Genomic DNA, 23,557 nt, shown 5'->3' with positions numbered 1-23,557 from the left:
TAAAAAAAAAAGCTTCATAGATCTAGTTTAAGGATTAAATCAGTACATTGTTGAAGGCATCTACTTGAGAGCTTTATACAAAGTGTATAGGCAATAATTTTTTTTTTTTAATACAGTGTGTTTAAAATTCTATATGTTTGAAATACTGAAGTACCAGCTTGACTTGGGTAAGTTAAATTTTGCTGTTTGCCTTAACATAGAGATTGATTTTTATTTTTAAACTCTACTTTTTTTGCTTTTATAGTACTGGATGATGAAGATAGCAACAACATCACAGTAGGATCCTTAGTTACAGTGTTGGTTAAATTGACAAGGCAAACAATGGCAGTAAGTAGTCTGTGTTTTTATGCTTTGAAAGTTATGTGTTAAGGTTTTTATATTTATTTCTTCATTTTAAGTTATACATTCCAGTCAAAACTATTGTAGCAAAATGTAATTTTGCAAGTTCTGTTAGCTGTTTTGTAATTTTAATTTTCATAGTTTTCACACATATAAAGTTGGAAAATAGATTAATTCTTCATGTGATGATTTGTTAATTCCATATAAAACGTTATAATAAACATGAGGGTGTCTTTCTTAAACTGTAAAGGGCTGTACAGAGATTAATTATTGATTATTGTTGAGAATTTCATTACCTGCTCTTTTTTAGTCAATTTTTGAGAATTTACTCTTATTTTTTATTTTAAAAAGTACAGTAAAAAATGGCATTTTTCCCATTATGTGAAAAGTTCATGACTGGGAAAAAAATTCAGACGATGCAGAAAAATATAGGAAGTAATTAAAATCACCTAAAATTCTACCACTCTGAGATCATCAAATTTAAAGCTTATTCCCACCACCGCCTTTTTTAATGGCCACACCTGCTGCAAATGGAAGTTCCTGGCCAGGGATTGACTCTGAGCTGCTCCTGTAACCTGTCCTGCAGTGCTGGATCCTTTAACCCACTGTGGTGGGCTGGGGATTGAACTCAAGCCTCTTCAGCAGATTAACTCACTGCACCATAGTGGGAACTCTTGAATCTTAACTCTTTAGATAGCTTGATTTGTAACTAGCCACAGAGTTAAATGATTTTTTTTTTTTTTCATGGATCCTTTAACTCACCTCTCCCTGCCCCCCTCAGGAAAGCTCCTTGTCAGACCTAGATGACCAGATTTCAGTCTTGTATAAATCCTGTCATATCTTTCTCCATGCTCCTATTTAATATCTGGACCTTTATAGTGCATATACATACACACACACACACACACACACACACACACATATATATATACTGGTACTTTTCTCATTCTTTTTCATTAAATCCAATCATATTGTAGTTTGGGGTTAATAGATTTACGTATTACATTTGGAATGGATAAGCAATGAAATCCTGGTCTTTGCACAGGGAACTATATCTAGTCACTTGTGATGGAACATGAGGATAATGTGTGAGAAAAAGAATGTGTGTGTGTGTGTGTGTATGACTGGGTTACTTTGCTGTACAGTAGAAAATTGACAGAACATTGTAAACCAACTATAATGAAAAAAAAAAAAAAAATAGGGAGTTCCCGTAGTTGCTCGGTGGAAACAAATCTGACTAGTAACCATGAGGGTGCAGGTTCAATTCCTGGCGTTGCTCAGTGGGTTAGGGATCCAGCGTTGCCATGAGCTGTGGTGTAGGTCGAAGACGTGGCTTGGATTCCGAGTTGCTGTGGCTGTGGTGTAGGCAGGTGGTACAGCTCTATTTTGACCCCTAGTCTGGAAACTTCCACATGCTGAGGGTGCGGCCCTAAAAAGCCTAAATAAATAAATAAATAAATAAATAAATAAATAAATCCAATCCTATTGTAAATGTTTCCTACATTGTTTTTCTCAGTTTCTATTACGTATTTATATTACCTCCCAAGCCAAGCCAACTGTAACTCCTAAGTTTCAACTATAATTGTAATAGATGGTAGTATTTCAATTCAGTTTTATTCAACCAGTGGTAGATTTTAGCCTATTACTTTGGGATCTCTGGGCATCTGCCAGAAATGTATGCTGCATTTAAAACCCATGTTTGAAACCTCTGGTAGGAAAGGTGTATTTTGAACATGTCGGAGAGGCTGATTTTATGGCGGCAGGTGTTAAGGAAGCATTCATATTAGGGACACTGGATGAGAGGTGCCTCCTGGGAGAAGAGGAAACCCTAAGCCAGTGGCCAGGATTGGGTTTGGAATTCGAACTTATACTACCCATATGCTTTGAAATTCTCAGCCTAAGAAATGAGCACAAAACTTGCCTTGGGCTGTTGATACTTCTGGAGTGGTTGGTAGAAGAAAAAGCAGAAGTACTCTGGCGAAAGGGAAGGAATCAAGTTTTTATCTTTCAATTCTAGTATCAATTATATCTCACTGTAATTAGGTATTAGAACCTAACTAATAAGTGAAGAAATGAAGCAGAGATGATAATACTAGGTGAGGGGCTGGCAGACTTTATCTGTGAAGGTAAATATTGCCAATTTTTACAAGCCATGCAGTCTCTTTAACAACTGCTAAACTCTCAAATGAGCGTGGTCATTCTAGTAAAACTTTGTTTAAAAAGCTGGCAGTGGGCCATAGTTTGCTGGCCTCTGCCTTAGGCCAACAGTTTAGGGCCCAGCATCATTGTTTTTACTTGTTAGCTTTAATAATTCTAGGGAGTTTATGAAACATAACCCACATTGTTGACGTCTTCTAATACAGATTCTTACTGGATTCTTATTGGATTTCAAAACCTAAATTTATAGCTTCTGTACTGATTCTAAATGGATTATTTGGTAGGTGGGTATGTTGTTAGGATTTGTAGATTTCTTGGTATTGCACTTCTTTCTTTTTAATCTTTTTTTCTGTCTTTTTTTTTTTTTTTTAAGGGCCACACCCTTGGCATATGGAGGTTCCCAGGGTAGGGGTCCAATCGGGGCTGTAGCCACTGGCCTACGCTGCAGCCAGTGGCGTAGGATCCAAGCTGCGTCTGTGACCTATACCATAGCTCACGGCAACGCCAGATCCTTAACCCGCTGAGCTAGGCCAGGGATCAAACCCATGTCCTTGTGGATGCTAGTTGGATTTGTTATCTGCTGAGCCATGATGGGAACTCCAGTATTCCACTTCTTAGTTATATCAGTAATATCGGCAATATCACTTACAATCATAAATAAATACTGGTCTCATGAAGTTTTAATGTTAGAAAATAACAATATACTCAAATTCTCATAATTTTAAAGTAGTCATATCTGATTACTATTTGTATAAAAGAGAAAATTTTAAATTTAAATTATACAATAGGACTGACTTTATAATGAATTTACATATTTTATATCATTTATAAATTTAAGTAGACTTTACTTTTCAAACTATACTCAAGAGATGTGACATATTTCAGAAGGTAACTTCTAAAGTATCATTTAGTGATTGCTAAATTCGCACACATCATTTAGTAGTTGCTAAAGTCTCCTGTGTCTTTGTCCCCACCCCCTGCAATAGTCGGCACTTAAAAAACTTATAGTGAAAGATTGAGAGATTGCTTTCTTTATTTAAAAGATAAATATAGGTTGACAGACTTTATATTTTTCTTCTTGTTACCTCTAGGAAGTGTTTGAAAAGGAGCAGTCCATCTGTGCTGCAGAGGAACAGCCAGCAGATGATGGGGTAAAAACTCATTTTCTTACCTTTCCTAGTGAACGAACTGTTTTGTTTAGTTCTCTGATTTCTATTGCTATGGGAGAGTAGTTCACTTTGAACATTTAGTTTGGCCATTTCCATCTAGAATTTACTATGTCTCCCAAATGAAACTATTACCATGACTTCTGAGTGTATATATGTATGTTGTGATTTACAGCAGGGTGATACTAATAAGAACAGGACAAAAGGAGGATGGCAGCAGAAGAGTAAAGGACCCAAGAAAACTGCAAAATCAAAAAAAAAGAAACCTTTAAAGAAAAAATCTACCCCTGTGCCCTTATCACAACCAAAGCAACAGAAGCAAAAGCAGGCAAATGGAGTTGTTGGGAGTGTAAGTTTTTTATCTTTATTGAAGTCTAATACACACTAAAATGAAAGAGGATATCCAGTACTCAATATCATTACATATCAGATAAATACAAATAAAAATACACACAGTGATACCACTACAGATCAAGCACAGTGGCTCAAATTAAAAAGACCGGTAAAACCGAGTATCAGTTTGGATGACATGGAACTGGACTCATTTTGCTGGTAGGAGTATAAAATGGTACAACTTTAGAAAGTGGGCTCTATCAACAAATTAAATGTACACCTGTTTTACCACCCAGCAAGTCCACTGTTGGGTACATACCCACCTCCAAAAGTTGCTGGAATTTACATTGGTATTTTGTTTAATCTTTGGTTCATCATGGGACAGATTTCAGTGTTAACAATATTGACTCGATTCAAAATTATGATTTATCTTTATTAATTTGGATCTTCCTTAATTTTTCTCAGAGTTTTGTGATTTTTATTGGCAGAGGTTATGACATCTTTCATTAGATTTACTCCTGTTTATTTGGTGCTTCCTGTTCTGCTGAGCCATGTTGGGAACTCCTAGAGTCCATTTCTTTAACACATACTACTTTTTTCCTTATATCAGCTTTAGTAAATTTTTGTTTTGTTTTGTTTTGGTCTTTTTGCCTTTTCTAGGGCTGCTCTTGCAGCATATGGAGGTTCCCAGGCTAGGGGTCTAATTGGAGCTGTAGCTGCTGCAGCTGCGTCTGCGACCTACACCACAGCTCATGGCAACGTCAGATCCTTAACCCACTGAGCTAGGCCAGGGATCGAACCCAAATCTCATGGTTCCTAGTCAGGTTCGTTAACCACTGAGCCATGACGGGAACTCCAGTAATGTGTTTATGTGTGTTTCAAGGCTTTTGTCCATTTCCTCTATGTTGTCCCGTTTGTTGACAAAGTTATTCATAACATCCTTATTTTTACTGTCTTTTGAATTGGTAGTTATAGCTCTTTTATTCCTAACATTAGTAATTTATATAGTCTCTTTTTTTCTTCTATCAGTCTTGGCTAATAAAACTTATCAGTTTTATTAATCTTTTTGAGAACCAACATTTGGTTTGGTTTGGATTTCCCTTTTGTATATCTGCATTCTCTTTAATTGATTTCTGGTCTGTGTTATTTACTTCTGCTTTCTTTGCATTTAATTTGCATTCTTTTTCTTGCTTTTTGAAATGGAGTAGTAAGTATTTTGTCTGGGACATTGTCTCCTTACTACATTTTACTCCTATCCGTTATCAAAGATTATATTAAACTCCCAAACCAGTACTTTTCTATAAACTTTTCATTTCTTCTCAAATAAAATATATTGTATAATTGATGTTTTTGAAAGATGAGCTGTCTTAGCCATTGTGGTAGTATATATTGCAAATAGAAAGAAAATATTTTTGTTTTATAAACTGTGAAGAATGAATCAAATAACTGATAGTGGGCAAATAAGCCAAATGGTAAATGTCTTCAGTCTGACTCCCATATGTTATACATAAGAATATTTATAATTCTGTAAAATTCTCTATGAATAGGAAAAGTGTAATCTTGAACCATTTTAATTATAATAACAGTAAATTAGTTTCAGGGACTCAGAATGATACATTTATTGAGCTGTGCAAAACTTTTGTGGTTGCTTTTTCCTTTTAGGAAGCTGCAGTAAAAGAAGATGAAGAAGAAGTTTCTGACAAAGGCAGTGACTCTGAGGAAGAAGAAACCAATAGAGACTCTCAAAGTGAAAAAGATGATGGTAGTGACAGAGACTCTGATAGAGAGCAAGATGAAAAGCAAAACAAGGATGATGAAGCAGTAAGACTTATAGGTTTAAATAATTGGAATTATACCTCTGAGGGTAGTTTTGGGTTTGTTGATTTTTCATTTGCTTGCTTACTTTTTTTGGCTTCTCTTAAACAATACCAGTATATTTTATAATCTTATATTACTTTCTAAGAATGTTTTTGAGGGATGGTAGTCATTAATTGTAATGAAAAATTGTTTCTGACAAGGTTTGGAAATCCTAATTTTCTTAAATCTTAAATTGCTAGATAGAGTAGGACCTGAGCCTGTGGTGAAGTTAGTTTGGTTTCTTAAGGCAATTTTCAGTGTTAGAGATGACTCTGGAAATATGAATAAGGAAAGGTGGGTTACGAAATAGGTAGCAGTTACTTGGAAGAGGATACCAGAAATTGAGGGAAATGTTGAGGGTAAAGAAACATTACTATAGGCTCTAATGTCAAGAGGTTGGTTAAGGAAAAAGTTTACAGAATGCCACCTTGTTTCAAGAGGTATGTAAGACATTAAGGAAAGGAGTCACTGAGGAACTAAGATTGTGAGGGTATAGGGAATAGGAAAAAAATCTCATGACATGGCATTAAGTTGCACATGATTTATAAGAAGGCTGTAGAAAAGAATGTTTCATGGGCAAATAGGAGTCCTTAAAGACTCACTGCAGATGAACATGGAAGTTCCCAGGCTAGGGTTCACATTGGAGCTGTAGCTGCTGGCCTACACCACAGCCACAGCAATGCGGGATCCAAGCCACGTCTGCAACCTACACCACAGCTCACTGCAACGCCAGATCCTTAACCCACTGAGGAGATCCAGGGATCAAACCCGTATCCTTATGGATACTAGTTGGGTTCATTACCACTGAGCCACAGCGGGAACTCTCTGATCAGCCATTTTCTTTATGTTTGTGGTATCCTTCTTGACTGGGTCATAGATTTAAAAGTAGCCTTGTGGTTTAGGAGTTTAAGAGATTCCCTGAATAGCCTCTGAAGCAGAGGCCAAAAAAAAAAAAAAAAAAAAAGAAAAGGTAAAGGGCAAAGGATAAAAGTATAAGGAAATGATGTAGTTGCCCTTGCAAAAGATGGGAGGAACTGTTTTTAGCAGTTGTTGTTTCATAGGTGTTTTTGTCCTTTGGGAATTAAATTGATTTCTAGGAAATTAAAACCTATCAAAGAAATTATTCCTTCATCCTTGCCTTGAGGAAGAGGTGCCATACTTCTTTGTAAGTATATTAGGGCCAGTAGAGTGATTCTTAAGGTTTTGATGAACTGGTTTCCTCAGATGACAAAAAAAAAAACAAAAAAAACAAAACCCAAACATTCATTCAATCGACAGTTATACAAGTAACATTATCTGTCACATTGCAAGCACTGTTAGATAATAGGAATGCAAAGCCAAATGTGCTGTAGTTTCTGCCCTTGAGTGATAGTAGCCTAATGAGCAAGGCAGACTTGTAAATAAGTATTACAGTACAAAAGAGACTACACATTTTGTGCACGGGGCACTGATGGCACCGAGGAAGGTATGATCACCTCAGCCCTGAGGTAGAGGGTGATCTGTGGGACTCAGAAACTCATGCTTTAGACTTTAGCTGCTCTTGAAAGAATAATGAGTAGGAATTTGCCAAGTACAGAAAAAATAAAAATCCAAATAGGATTTAGGAGTGCAGTAGCTGGTGAGGTAGAGTAGTTTAGGTATTTTGAAATGATTAGAATTAAAAATTCAGGAAGAAAAGCAATAACAGGAGACTGACAAGCCCAGGTCAAATCACAGTTGGCTGTGTAGTTCATGCTAGGTGGGTTAGATTTGATTTATGGAAAGAAGCATTGTACATTTTGAGCAGGGAAAGGATCAGATTTGTGGGACTGAACTCAGTAGTGGTTAGCAATCTCAGGGGTACCATGTGGAAGAAGATGGACACCCGTCAGAATGGTTGAAAACCTGCTTAAATCAAATATTTAATTTTCACTTTACTAGGAGTGGCAAGAATTACAACAAAGTATACAGCGAAAAGAGAGAGCTTTGCTGGAAACCAAATCAAAGATAACACATCCTGTTTATAGTCTTTATTTTCCTGAGGTGAGTTTATACACAGTCTAGTGTTTTCCTTACTCTCTTCAGATTTTTCTTAGTTGCCTTTCATTTCTCTGTAGTGTGTATTGGCTCAAATGTGCTGAATGTGGTGTATTTTTGATAGGTCACGTTTTTGAAGCATATTTGATATGAATGCCTTTTAGTGACTGTGTTGTTAAAAAGGAGAGTTGTTAACTCTAAGTACTTCTGTGTTTTCCTGGGCTTCTGTTCTTTCTGTGCCCACATCACTGAGGGTTATGCCTGATGATGATTTCGCCTTAGCAGTTTGGGCAGAAAAATCAGAAAAATGCATATTTTGCCTATGACTGCATGGCTCACGTGAATCTCTCACCTCTGTCATGTTTTAAATAGAATGAAATATGCTTAAATTTCCCCTGGGTTTTCTCTGAGGGTCATATACTGGTCACCTGGAGCCACTAGACTTACTCCAGTAATTGCTGTGGTCCGTGGGAATAGGCAAGGCTATGGCTGAGGGACCAGCTGAGTTCAGTAGCTGAGCCTTAAGCTCCAGACAAAGACAGATCATTGCAATGCTCTTTGTTCCTTTGTGCTTGTTTACTTTGTGGTTGTGGCCTGCTCAACTTTTGATTTCTTAGATAGGCTGTGTTGTTCGTCTTTCAAATGAATTTGGGGTCTGCTTGACATTTTGCTTTTGTGGATGTTTCTGTCTGGCTAGAGGTTAAGGACTGGTTGCCTCTTAGTTCAGGGAAACTGTTCCTCAGTGTGCCTTGCAGCTTTGCCACAGAACCTTCTGCTCACTACTCATACCTGGCAGGTGATTTCATGTGTAAATCTACTTATTCTCTACAATGTCAATCCATGGTTGCTGGGAATTTTTGAAGGTAAATTCCTAAGTAGTTTTGCTTTCCTAATAATGAGTGGCTCTGCACAGACTTGGTTTGACTTGGAGAGAAGTTGACATAGGATTCCTTCTTACTATGCATGCTGATCTTCTGGCATGTCCTGAGCTGTAGCCCATCTGTTAGGGGCATTTTGCCCATTGCATTGTGGTCTGCCAAAGCCAAGGCTCCTGAAATCAGGCAGGTAAATTTCACTCATTGATTGTTTTTAAAAGTACCAGGGGATGCTGTAAGCTGCATGATTTGTACCCTTATAATTGACAGCCTCATTTTAGACCATACTTAGTTAATAGATAAAACATTCATTTACTCCCTTAGAACATTTTAGCAGTGAAAATGCCATTTCATAATTTCATCTACATAGTAAATACCGCAAAGTGCCATTTATCAGATAAACTTTACTTAGAATTTTCTTAAATCTACCTTCCCATGTACCTACCTAACAACCACACTACCCATTTAAGTTACTGGAAGTTTTATATTAATAATTAAATTACATGTTATTGAAACTAATTTATTAGTAAGTTAAGAATGGTTGGGAATCTCATACAACAGAAAGACAATTTTGTTACCAAACATACAAAGAGGAATTTATACCCATCCTCCTCAAACTTTTTCAAAAGGTCAAAGAAGGAACACTCCCAAAGACATTCTATGATGCCACCATCACTCTAATTCCAAAACCAGACAAAGATATCACCAAAAAAGAAAACTATAGGCCAATATCTTTGATTAATATAGACGCAAAAATTCCCAACAGAATTTTAGCCCAACTGAATCCATCAACATATAAAAAAGATCATACACCACAAGTAGAATTCATCCCAGGTGCACAAGGATGCGTCAACATCATATGCCACATTAACAAAAGAAAAGTCAAAAACCACATGATCATCTCAATAGATACAGAAAAAGCATTTGACAAAGTCCATCCTCCATTCATGATAAAAACTCTTACCAAAGTGGGTATAGAGGGGAACATACCTTAACATAATAAAAGCCATTTATGACAGACCCACAGCAAATATGATACTCAATGGAGAAAAGCTGAGAGCCTTCCCACTAAAATCTGGAACAAGATAAGGATGTCCACTCTCACCACTGTTATTCAGCATAGTATTGGAAGTCCTAACCACAGCAATTAGACAAACAAAAGAAATAAAAGCCATCCAGATAGGAAGAGAAGAGGTAAGACTGTCACTGTATGCAGATGACATGATACTATATATAGAAAACCCCAAGGACTCAATCCAAAAACTGCTTGAACTGATCAACAAATTCAGCAAAGTAGCAGGATATAAGATTAACATTCAGAAATTAGTCACATTTCTGAATACTAACAATGAAATATTAGAAAAGGAATACAAAAATACAATACCTTTTAAAATTGCACCCCAAAAATCAAATACCTGGGAATACACCTGACCAAGGAAGTAAAAGACTTATATTCTCAAAACATTAATCAAGGAAATTAAAGAAGTATAAAGAAATGGAAAGATACTCCATGCTCATGGGTTGGAAAAATTAATATTGTAAAAATGGCCATATTACCCAAAGCAATCTACAGATTCAATGAAAACCCTATCAAATTACCCATGACATTTTTCACAGAACTACACTCCAAACACTCCAAAATTTTATATGGAACCACAAAAGACCCAGAATTGCCAAAACAATTCTGAGGAACAAAAACCAAGCAGGAGGCATAACTGTCCCAGACGTCAGGCAGTATTACAAAGCCACAGTCATCAAGACTTTGGTACTGGTACCAAAACAGACATACAGACCAATGGAACAGAATAGAGAACCCAGAAATAAACCCAAACACCTATGCTCAATTAATCTTTGACAAAGGAGGCAAGAACATAAAATGGGAAAAAGACAGTCTTCTCAGCAGGCATTGCTGGGAAACCTGGACAACTGCATGCAAATCAGTGAAACGAGAACATACCCTCACACCATGTACCAAAATAAACTCAAAATGGCTTAAAGGCTTAAATATAAGATGACGCACCATCAAACTCCTGGAAGAGAACATAGGCAAAACATTCTCTGACATCAACCTTACAAATGTTTTCTCAAGTCAGTCTCCCAAAGCAATAGAAATAAAAGCAAAAATAAACCAATAGGACCTAATCAGACTGACAAGCAAAGGAAACCAAAAAGAAAACAAAAAGACAGCTTACAGAATGGGAGAAAATAGTTTCAAACGATGCAACTGACAAGGGCTTAATCTCTAAAATATACAAGCAACTTATACAACTCAACAGCAAAAAAGCCAACAACCCAATTGAAAAATGAGCAAAAGACCTGAAGAGACATTTCTCCAAGGAAGATGTATAGATGGCCAACAAGCACATGCAAAAACACTCAACATCCCTGATTATTAGAGAAATGCAAATCAAAACTATCACAAGATAACCACCTCACACCAGTCAGAATGTGGAGAAAAGGGAACCCTCCTGCACTGTTTGTGGAAATGTAAGCTGGTACAGCCGCTATGGAGAACAGCATGGAGGTACCTTAGAAATCTATACATAGAACTACCATATGACCCAGCAGTCCCACTCTTGGGCATATATCCAGACAAAACTTTCTTGAAAAAGACACATGCACCCGCATGTTCATTGCAGCTCTATTCACAATAGCAAGACATGGAAACAACCCAAATGTCCATTGACAGATGATTGGATTATGAAGATGTCGTGTATATACACACAATGGAATACTACTTAGCCATAAAAAAGAACAAGGTGATGCCATTTGCAGCAACATGGATGGAACTAGAGACTCTCATCCTGAGTGAAGTAAGTCAGCAAGAGAAAGACAAATACCATATGATATCACTTATATCTGGAATCTAATGTCGGGCACAAATGAACCTTTCCACAGAAAAGAAAATTATGGACTTGGAAAACAGACCTGTGGTTGCCAAGGGAGAGGGGGAGGGAGTGGGGTGGAAGGGGTGCTTGGAGTTAATAGATGCAGACTATTGCCTTTGGAATGGATAAGCAATGAGATCCTGCTCTGTAGCACTGGGAACTATGTATGGTCACTTGTGATGAAGTGTGATAATGTGAGGAAAAAGAATGTATACATGTATGCATAACTGGGTCACTTTGCTGTACGGTAGAAAATTGACAGCACACTGTAAACCAGCTGTAATGGAAAAAAATAAAAATCATTATGCAAAAAAAAATAAATTTAAAAAAATTTAAAAAATAAAATGCAAATAGCTCATGGTTAGAATATCTTTTCCACTTTCCATGTGCATCAAGAGTCTACGTAGGGAGTTCCCATTGTGGCTCAGCAGGCTAGGAACCTAACTAGTATGCATGAGGATATCTGTTCGATCCCTGGCCTTGCTCAGTGGGTTAAGGATCTGGTGTTGCCATGAGCTGCGGCGTAGTTTGCAGATGCATCTTGGATCTCCCAGCATTGCTGTGGCCATGGTGTAGGCCAGCAGCTGCAGCTCCAACTGGACCCCTAGCCTGGGAACTTCCATATGCTGCGGGTGTGGCCCTGAAAAAGGGAAAAAAAAAAAAAAAAAAAAAAAAGAGGTTACCTAGAGGTGCAGTACCATAGATTGATAGTCACTAATTTCTTAATAAAAATATTCTGCAATGAGTCTCATTTTAATCAAATATCATGGGGGTGCTGGGAGAGGCAGTCTCCAAGTGAAGAGAGGAAGAAGAAATGCACTTTATTGAACATATCCCTGTGCTGCTTATATTACAGACATGTTCTGGTAAGGATATTTTTGATAATGAAATGTCAGACCACTTAGAGATGTTTACCTCATTTCATTAATAGTTATGACTTTTACAATTACTGAAATGTTGTTGACAATATTATGTTTCAGATGTGCCATGTAGTGATTTGACATTTGCATATGTGATGAAATGATCACCATGCTGAGTCTTCTTTTTTTTTTAGGTCCTTTACCTGCATCATATGGAGGTTCCCAGGCTAGGTGTCAAATCGGAGCTTTAGCTGCCAGCCTACACCACAGTCACAGCCTTGTCTGTGACCTACACCACAGCTCACCAAGCCAGGTCCTTAACCGACTGAACAAGGCCAGGGATAGAACCTGCATCCTCATGGATACTAGTCAGATTTGTTTTCATTGAACCACCATGGGAACGCCACCATGCTGAGTCTTAAAATATTAAGACCCATATTCCTTTTGCTGTATATTACATCTCCATCCCATGGCTTATTTATTTTGTAACTGAAAGTGTGTACCTTCACTTACTTGCCCCCATCCCAACCCTCTGGCAACTACCTGTATATTCTCTGTATCTATGAGTCTGTTTTCATTTAGCTTTGTTTTGTTTTTTATATTCCACAAATAAGTGTGATTATTTGGTATTGGTCTTTCTGTGACTTCACTTAGCATGATATCCTCTAGGTCCACCCATGTTGTTTCAAATGGCAAGATTTCAATTCTTTTTTGTGTCTGAGTAATGTTCCATTGTACATGTATACCACATCTTTATCCTTTCATCCATTGATGAGCACTTCAGTTGCTTCCATATCTTGACTATTGTAAATTGATTCAGTAAATTGGTGTGCCTGTATCTTCTCAAATTAGTGTCTTTTTTTTTTCCCTTTGGGAAAGTTGCCATAAGTGAAATTGTTGAATCATATGATAGTTGTATTTTTAATTTTCTCCATAGTGGCTACATCAACATAACTATAATTTCATATCACTCTTAAAGTTCTAGACATTCTAACAGATGACTTATTTGTATTATCTCAGTTTATCATCACAACACAGCTTGGGGTAGGCATTCATCATATAACAGAAAAAAAGTCAAGTTTAGAGAAGTGAAGTAATCAAGTCTGGGTCGCTTTAAAACAAGCGTTGGCAGAGTATTGTTTGCAGACAAATCTTCCTCCCTGCCTGTTCTTATAAACAAAGTATTGTTGTAAATGAAGTTTTATTGGAACACAGTTAGACTCATTCTATTTGGAAAACAGTGGCAGAGCTGAGTCGTTGCAATAGAGACTCTGTGGCCCACAGAGCCCAGGTATTTATACAGTTGGCCCTCTGTCTCTATGGGTTCTGCATCTGTGAATACAGGGCCAACTGTGCCATGATACTTTATATAAGAGACTTGAGCATTCGCAGATTTTGGTACCCTGGAAATGGGAAGAGGGTTCCTGGAACCAATACCCTGTAGATATTGAGGTACATCTGCCCTCCAGTTTGAGTCTGCTATGTTTTTCCCCATTTTGTGTGTGCAGAACATACATAGACAAATGTATACCTATTGTGGTAGTTCTTGCCTTGTGTAAGCAGAGGTTGGGTTAATCATGCACTTGTGATTCATTATTCTGTTTCATTAATGTTTATTAATGTTGCAGGGCTTGTAGTTTAAGGCTTTTGAATAAAAGCTTTTAGTTGAACTTAGTGTAGCATTAATAGAAAGATAATGAACCAAATATTAATGGCTTATGATTAAAATAGAAAGTGCAAGTGATTTTGGCTTAAAAATAAATATTTTTCATATGAAAGTCTTTTCAGTAAAAAGTTACTTCTTTAACCTTCTTTGGGATAATTGAGACTTTAGAATAGTCTCATGTTGTTTTTGTTGAGTATTTAGAATATTCTAGAGTTTATTTTATTTTTACCTCTAACACATTTTTCTTTGAGCCATTTTAGAAAGATATTTTCCTTATTCAGTTCGTAAACAGCAGATGCTAAGCAGGTAACTAAGCAGTTACAGATCTGTGCTGTAACACAGGGATAGTTGCTGAGTGCACTAAAGTTTGGTGCTTCTAAGTTGGTCTTCTGATTTTTTTTTTTTTTTAAATAGTTTTTGTCTCTTGTCAGTGCTCCCTGCCATCATTGTGCATTCAAGTGGTGGTTTCTTTACCCAGCTCTTTTTCTGTTCCTGATCTGTTATGAAGTACAACTAAAACTGCTGGGCTCATAAAAATCATGTGCGGGGAAGGGTAGTCTCTTAGAATCCAAGATACTCTCTTGTGAGTAATGTGTTTAATGTATTGATTTCTGATTTTGTTGTCCAAGTCCCTCCCACTCCTACTTGCTGGCTTTTGCTTATTGCTATGTAAGATTACTAAAATTACTTGCTAAATGGTATTGTAGTAGTTTATCCTTTTTTTTAATCATTTAAGGTTAATCGGGTTTTTAATACAGAAATTCATGAATAGGGCTTAAGGGGCCATTTGATAGCCCAAATTACATATGAAATTCTTTCGATGAGCAGATCTACAAATGGTTAAAACAATGTGTTCATTCAGTAAATATTTATTGACATCTATTTTGTACCAGACACTGTGTCTGTGCTGGAAGTATAGCAGTGAATAAAACACAAACAATACAGTTGGTCCTCTGTATATGTGGCTTTTATATTTATGGATTTGACGAGATGTTGAGGGGGAAAATTCCAGAAAGTTCCAAAAGGCAAAACTTGATTTTCTAGCATTGGCAACTATTTACATTGTGCTAGATATTATAAGTAATCTGGAGATGAGATAAAATGTACAAGAGGATCTGCATAGGTTAACTTGCAAATACTGTACCATTTTATATAAGGAACTGGTGAGCATCCATGGGTTTTGGTAGCCACGGGGGGGAGTGGTGGTGTTTGGAGCCAGTCCCCCTCAGGTACCAAGGGATAACTGTACCCCTAAAATGAGACAAGGGAAAACTGTATTTATCTAATTTCTGATTATTTGTACACTTTTCTTTCTTTGCAGGAAAAACAAGAATGGTGGTGGCTTTATATCGCGGATAGGAAGGAACAGACATTAATATCGATGCCCTATCATGTGTGTACACTAAAAGATACAGAAGAGGTAATTATACAGTAATGTTATTTCAATATAGAAATCAGTATAGAAATCAGTTTATCATATTTGGTTTATTGCATTTTATTTAAGACTTTTTTTTCTGCTTTTTTAGGGCCACACTTTCAATATATGGAAGTCCCCAGGCTAGGAGTTGAATTGGTCCTGTAGCTGCTGGCCTATACCACAGCCACAGCAACGGCAGATCCCAGCTCCATCTGCAACCTTAACCCATTGAGCAAGGCCAGGGATCAAACCCATATCCTCATGGATACTAGTTCGTTTCATTTCCGCTGAGCCATGATGGGAACTCCTCTGTGCTATTGATTTTTTTTTTTTTTTTTTTTTTTGTCTTTTTAGGCCCATACCCACTGCGTATGGAGTTTCCCAGGCTTAGGCATCAAATCAGAGCTATAGCTGCTGGTCTTTACCACAGCCATAGCAACGTGGGATCTGAGCCCTGTCTGCGACCTACACCACAGCTCACAGAAACACTGGATCCTTAACCCACTGAGTGAGGCCAGGGATCGAGCCTGTGTCCTCATGGATGCTAGTCAGATTCATTTCTGCTGAGCTATGATGGGAACTCCTGTGCTATTGATTTTTAATACACAAAGTCTTTTCTCTCTAAGTAATAAGTAAATGTATGAAGTGGTTTATTGTTGCTTATTTGACTCTTAAAGTTAGTGCCAACTTAAGGATATTTCCTTGACAGAGTAATTCTAACATTTAAAACATATTTTTGAATAGGTAATATGTTAACCTAGTTAATACTTCAGAACATATGCAAAAGTGCATACACTTAAACACCTAATTACATCCTTGTCTCAGTCATCCACTCCAGTTCCTGGAGACTCAATTTTTATGTATTCTTCATGTGATATTGTATGTATGCAAATTATATAAGCAAATACATAGGTGTATTTTCTTTAGTTTTGCACAAAAAGTAGCATATACCATGTTCTGCCCCTTACTTTTCCTGTCAAGCATATCACCATACCATGTTAATACAGAAAAAGCTTCTTCATTTGTTTTTACAGCTGCATGATACTCTTTTATGTGCAAGTTTATTCAGCACTCAGCTCTTTAATGGGTACAAGTTTTTTCTTGTCTTTTGCTGCAGTGAATAACCTCATATGTCATTTTGCACATGTACAAACCTATCTATAGGATAAATTTGTTTAATCAGACACTCCACACATTTAAAATTTTGATACATAATGCTCAATTTATTTCTTCATATAGAGAATGAATGTTTAAATATGCCCATTGCCCCTCAGTGTGTGAGATATTTTGCATGTCATTGCTGATCAGAAGGGTAAATAATGACATCTCAGAGTAATTTTTCCCCTCTGATCTTTTACTTTTAAAAGTTTCAAACCTATAAAAATGTTGCAAGCACAGTATCATGAGGCCCCATAGACCTTTCATCTACAATGACCAGTTGTTAACATTTTGTCATATATATTTTATATTTTTCTCTGTATGTGAATACACAAAAAACATATTTCCCTGCCTGACCCTCTTTAGGTACTTTCAGACATCATGACAATATATCCTGGAATAATTGAACAGGTATCTTCTTAGAACAAAGTCCTTCTCCTGCCTGAGCATGGTACAATGATTATATTTGGGAAATATAGCATTGATATGGTATCTAACATGAGCGCCATATTAAAATTTCCTCAAATATTCCTCTAATGTCTGTCACAGGATTTGTTTTGTTTTTAAATGCATGGTCCAGTCAAGGACATACATTGCATTTGAATGTCATTCCACTTTAGTCTAGAATATTTCCTTGGCCTCTTTTTAAATATTTTATACCATTCACATTTTTGAAGAGTCCAGGCAAGATATTTTGTAAACTATACCTTAATTTGAATTTGTGTCATTCGTGACTTATGATTATATTCATCTTAAATATTTTTGGCAAAAAAATACTGCATAGGTGATGTAACTTTCTTAGTGCATCATATGAGGGACACATTATATCAGTTACCTGGCATTGGTGATATATTATGGTTGATCATTTAGTTAAGACTTTCCTCTGTTGTAAAAATTATTTCTCTCTGCAATCTGTGGAGTAATGCTTGAACACTATGTGAATACCCTATTCTCCAACAGTCTGTTACCCATTCATTTTAGTATATATTGGTGATTCTGGCCTGAATCAGTTTTTACTATGCTGGTTGTATTCAGTGTAGTTTTCTTTTTATATTTCTCTTAAGAGTGAAACTGGGAGTTCCCGTCGTGGCGCAGTGGTTAACGAATCCGACTAGGAACCATGAGGTTGCGGGTTCAGTCCCTGCCCTTGCTCAGTGGGTTAACGATCCGGCGTTGCCGTGAGCTGTGGTGTAGGTTGCAGATGCGGCTTGGATCCCGCGTTGCTGTGGCTCTGGCGTAGGCCGGTGGCTACAGCTCCGATTCAACCCCTAGCCTGGGAATCTCCATATGCCGCGGGAGCGGCCCAAGAAATAGCAACAACAACAACAACAACAAAAAAGACAAAAAGACAAAAAAAAAAAAAAATGAAACTGAACATCTTCCATCATATTTCTTTGTGTGTCTCTTTGTGACCATTGTTCATTTTTGTTGCTTTTAAATTGGTTTGGGGACTTTTTTTTTTTTTTTTTTTTTTGTAGTATTATGAAATCAGCCCTTTGTGATATGCGTTGCAAATATTTCTCCCTAGTTTGTTTTACTGTATGGGTTTTTTTTACCAAGCAAAAATAGCAATATTAATTCATTTGTTTATCCATTGATTTATCTAGGGGTTTGATGGTATGATTTAGTAATTTTTTTCTTTTATGATTTTTAGTTTTGGTATTACATTTAGAAAGGCCAGACTTTGAGATACATTTTAAAAAAATATTATTCCCCATGGTATTTTCTCATTAGTTTGTTTAATGGCATATTTTAATATATAATCTTGCCTACAAAATCTGGATTTTGGAGATTGGTGGCAGATTATCAGAACATTTAAGTGTTGTTGTAAAAATTTATTCTTCCTGTGTCCATCTGGAGTAAAAACTTCTTTTATTGTAACTCTTTTTATTTGAAGTGTATTATTATATGATAGGAAATAAAATATCATTTTGAGCTTTTAAGGCATTAGGCATCTGTAATGGAAAAATGCGTTTTTCCCATGTGTTAGTCCTTTACGCTTACACTACTGCCACACTCACATTTCTGATACCAGTTTAACTTAGTGCTGGCACTGTCTACCCAGATATCTATCTCAGGTTATGGTTTCAGGCTTACAAGCCTTCCATTCTCCTGCTCCCATCTTTACATTTCTTGGCAAGTCCCAGGTTGTCACCTATCACCTTGGCCAGTCTGACCAACGGGCTGTAAATTGTGGTTCCCATGATCCATGCTATAGATTCAATAATTTGCTAGAATGGTTCACAGAACTCAGAGAAATCTATTTACCAGTTTATTATAAAAATAATAACATAGGAGTTCCCATTGTGGTGCAGTGGTTAACGAATCCGACTAGGAACCATGAGGTTGCGGGTTTGATCCCTGGCCTTGCTCAGTGGGTTAAGGATCTGGCGTTGCCATGAGCTGTGGTTGCAGACGCGGCTTGGATCCCATGTTGCTGTGGCTCTGGTGTAGGCCAGCAGCTACAGCTCCGATCAGGCCCTTAGCCTGGGAACCTCCATATGCCGCGGGAAGCGGCCCTAGAAAAGGCAAAAAGACAAAAAAAAAACCAAAACAAAAAGACAAAAATAAATAAATAAATAAAAAATAATAACAAAGGATATAAATGAACATTCAGATGGAAGAGATGCATAGGACAGGGTATGTGGGGAGGGCCATGGAGTCTCTCTTCTCTTTCTGAGCGTGTTCTTCTCCCAGCCCCTCCACATGTTCTCCATCTTGGAAGCTCCCTGAACCCCTTACTTGGGGAATTTTTATGGAGGCTTTATCATAAGCATAATTATCATTAACTCAGTTTCCAGCCCCTCTCCGGAGAATGAAGGATGAGACTAAAAGTTACAGACTTCTAATCAGGGATTGGCATTTCTGCTGACCAGTCTTCATCTAGAAACCTACCAAGAGTCACCTCATTAGAAGAGAACTCATTCCTGTCATTTAGGAAATTCCAAGGATTCATGAGCTCAGTGTCAGGAACCAGAGTCAGACGAAATATTAGATCAAAGGTGCTTCTTGGACTTTTATCACTTAGGAAATTACAGGAGTTTGAGGAGCTCTGTGCCTGGAAATGACTATATTCTATTATTTCACAGAATTTGTCCTAGAAATAAGAAAATCTGGCAATAACTATTCCCCATCTGGCGAAGTCTTATTTTAGTTCAACATTTCATTTGCTTTACTTTTATACCCTACCTTGTTTCTTCAAGTTGTCAGATGTGATGGGTCAACATAGAACTTGATTACTTTAAAATATGCATTATTGAGAATTCCCCTTGTGGCTTAGTGGGTTAAGAACCTGACATAGTATCTGTGAGGATTTGGGTTAGATCCCTGGCCTTGCTCAGTGGGTTAAGGATCTGGCGTTGCCACAAGCTGCAGTGTAGGTCATGCTTGTGGCTCAGATCCATCATTGCTGTGGCTGTGGTGTAGGCTGGCAACTGCGGCTCTGAACTGCCCTGTGCTGGAGGTTTGGCCTTAGGAAGGAAAATTAAACAAACAAACAAACAAGCTTTCTTGAATTGTAGAGATAGAAATTAACTCCATCAATTCTGCCTATTTAGGTTTCTTTTTTGTAAAGTATATGTAATATATGACAAATAGATATGTGGTGTTTATTTCTTGTGATAGAACTTTGGTAATGTTTGTTAGGATATCCATTGTCATTTGAGTAAGCCCTAGCTATTAAATACTCTGGTATAAGAATTTTCAGAGTGAGCAGTTGTTTCCTCCACTCCTCAAAATGCAGATTTTAAGTGCTGATTTTATCTTCTAGGTAGAACTGAAATTTCCTGCACCAGGCAAGCCTGGAAATTATCAGTATACAGTGTTTCTAAGATCAGACTCCTATATGGGTTTGGATCAGATTAAACCATTGAAGGTAAGAGTAATGATTATTCAGTAAATATGATTATCTGTTTGGATAAGTCCTTAATATACTAGGGAAGCATTTTGGTTTTGAAATGTAGAGTAATAGAGGGAAAGAGAGGTCATCTCATACTCTTATGTAATACACTTGATGGACTATTTTAATAATAAATTGTATTAAAGGAATATAATGATTTAGAATTTTGTATATAAATTACTTAAGTGATACATTTTAGTGTTCTGTCATATGCTATAACTTTACAGGGCCTCAACGAATGGGTTCTGTTTTCCTACAGAGTCTCTTGGAGAGTGTTTATTAATTTCTGGAACGAATTTACTTTTTTGTCATTTTAGAATACATACACTTTATGGGAGTATCATTTAAAGCACACTCCCATCAACGTTTATCATTTCACTGGAGGTTTTTATAAAAGGCATGCTGTTGTGTTAGATTATGCTGAAGAATGGTTGCACTGTGTACTGGAGACCCAGTGCATGGAGGGGTAAAGGCATGCCTCTCTTTTCCCACGAGGGTACTGTTTTTCTTTCCATTGGCTATAGAATGTTACTTCATTCAGTCTCGAAACTGCAGAATACCTCTTTGGAGGTCGCACTTAAGTTTTTCTTCCTTCAGCAGAAGATTTAAGACAATAATTTTTTTTTTTTTTTTTTTTTTTTTTTGCTTTTTAGGGCCGCACTTGCAGCATGTGGAGGTTCCCAGGCTAGGGGTCCAATCAGAGCTATAGCTGCCGGCCTACACCACAGCCACAGCAGTGTAGGATCTGAGCCATGTCTGCGACCTACACCACAGCTCATGGCAACACTGGATCCTTAACCCACTGAGTGAGGCCAGGAATCAAACCTGCAACCTCATGGTTCCTAGTCAGATTCATTTCCACTGCGCCACAATGGGAATGCTGATTTAAGACAAGAATTAAGTGTTATTGTTCAAGAATCACAATTATTCATCTTGCATACCACAGAATAAATTGTATAGCTTCTATAAAATGAAAATATCAAACTGCATTAGAAATTTAACCACATTTACATAGTAATAGATTTACCTTTGTATTTCTGGGATGAATATCAATTCTAAATATGTTAACTTTAGAGTTAAAAGCATAAAATCTATTTCTTTATAATTATTGTGGTCAAAGAAAACCTTTTCTTTCTCAGATATTTCTTCCAGTATTCCTCCCCAAGTTTCTGATGTCTACATTTAATACTTTTTTATAGTTGGAAGTTCATGAGGCTAAGCCTGTGCCAGAAAACCACCCACAGTGGGATACAGCAATAGAGGGGGATGAAGACCAGGAGGACAGCGAGGGCTTTGAAGATAGCTTTGAGGAAGAGGAAGAAGAAGAGGAGGATGATGACTAAGCAGTACTACACATGGACCAGAATATTTGCACAGATTTGCAAATTTTGCTGTTTTGGAAGTGTATAATAAACCAGAAACAGTGCAGAACTGATCTTGAGGGAGGTATTAGTTCTTTACTAGAAGTGCGTGCATAATACAACTAGGCATTGGTGGTGCCCTGGTACAGTCTGAAGAATGCTTAAGGCTTACTAAAGCCTTTCAAGTATGGGATGGTGCATTTATTTAATCTGCAAATGATAATAAACCCTTTGTTACAACTGTCCAGAAGTGTGGGCTATGTATTATCTGATCATTTATGGTCCCAGTAAAAGTAAAGGTACATGAAAAACAATCTATAAATGAGCAACTTTTTTTGGTTTGTTTAGCTTTAGTTTTAGCAAACATTAAGATGAATACCACAAATGTTTTAAGTAACATCTCAAGTTTTAATCTCCTGATAAGCTCTATTATTCATTTGTTGACATTTTGCAGTGATACAAGACTTTTATAACAGCTCCATTCGTAGCTTTGAACATTTTATTTTTGCCTATATTATAGGTCGAAAATTGGCGTTCTGTCACATTCCACATAATATAGAGGGCTACATTTTGGGATTTTCCTTTTCTTAATTGCCCAGAGTTATCAGATAGATTATTAAAATGGCTTTTAATGGCTTAAAACATTTTTAAGCCTCTATTTTAGCAGATCAATGCAGGATCTAGTTCTTTTTATAAGCTATAAATGATTGTGGGACCATATGTTCTCTGATGTTGATGACTTATGTTATTAAACCTTTTTAAAAAGGTCACTATGAAAGCTGAAATACATTCTTAGCTTTTAATCTACCTGACTCTATCAGAAGCCTTTTAAGAAAACAAAAATATACATAACATACAAAGGAGGCATTTTTTTGTATTCATTTTGGACTCCTGTCAATAAAATAGAAGTTTGACTCATTTTACGTTTGTAATGGTGTGTCTTTTTACTCCCGGAAAAGGATATAATGCGATCATTGATTCTTTTTTTTTTTCAACTAAAAGTTTAATAATTCTATACATGACTGCTGAAGTGACTGCTGTTTCCTTATATTATGGAAAACCCATTTTGGGGAGGAATCTCCCCCTCACATACACACATTACAACCTGGAAGGATAGTGCTCATGAAGAGCAGAAATGTGTACGTGATGAATTATTGAGGTAAGAGGAGTATTTTTATTAACTAAATATGGAGGAAGCGTAAGTCTGTGATATTATAGGACTGATTGTAATAATCCTATCACAATCTCCATAGACCAAAGGACTATTAGAATACTAATTTGTGACCTTGTTAACAGGTTGCCACTTTCCATGCGGAATTACCACTGGTATTTGTTACTGCAGTAGTTGGAAATAAAATTTGAAAGAAATGAAATTTGAAATTTACAGAAACCTCTAATGGTTTCTTTTCCCTTAAAATCTAGGATGTAATATTTCCTATAATATAGTCAGAGCAGTTTTTTTCACTGAAACCTCCATCACCTGTTTTTCTTTTAAAGGTATTAGTGAGACCCCTCCTTGGCAAGCAGGAGTGCCACTGAAGATTTGTTTCATTTTATAAGTAGAGG

General features: G+C 36.8%; 1 protein-coding gene across 1 annotated transcript in view; it reads left to right on the top strand.

The window, feature by feature from the left end:
- Positions 1 to 22,909, top strand: part of SEC63 (SEC63 homolog, protein translocation regulator) — a 75,169-nt gene extending 52,260 nt beyond the window's left edge. The window contains exons 14-21 of the mRNA XM_001925479.8: positions 245 to 327; positions 3,588 to 3,647; positions 3,838 to 4,011; positions 5,658 to 5,816; positions 7,773 to 7,874; positions 15,479 to 15,577; positions 20,502 to 20,606; positions 21,830 to 22,909. Coding sequence (XP_001925514.4) covers positions 245 to 327; positions 3,588 to 3,647; positions 3,838 to 4,011; positions 5,658 to 5,816; positions 7,773 to 7,874; positions 15,479 to 15,577; positions 20,502 to 20,606; positions 21,830 to 21,973 — 926 coding nt within the window. The 3' untranslated portion in view covers positions 21,974 to 22,909. The remainder of the gene's footprint in view (positions 1 to 244; positions 328 to 3,587; positions 3,648 to 3,837; positions 4,012 to 5,657; positions 5,817 to 7,772; positions 7,875 to 15,478; positions 15,578 to 20,501; positions 20,607 to 21,829) is intronic.
- Positions 22,910 to 23,557: the final 648 nt, after the last annotated feature.

This window comes from Sus scrofa, chromosome 1 (genome assembly GCF_054392235.1).
Source record: "Sus scrofa isolate SSC_HxYL_T2T_F1_AM1 chromosome 1, Sscrofa_HxYL_maternal_Yorkshire_Landrace_v2.0, whole genome shotgun sequence".
NCBI classification, from domain to species: Eukaryota; Metazoa; Chordata; class Mammalia; order Artiodactyla; family Suidae; genus Sus; species Sus scrofa.
The sequence above is the reverse complement of the archived record's forward strand: the minus strand, read 5'-3'. Positions and strand labels throughout refer to the sequence as shown.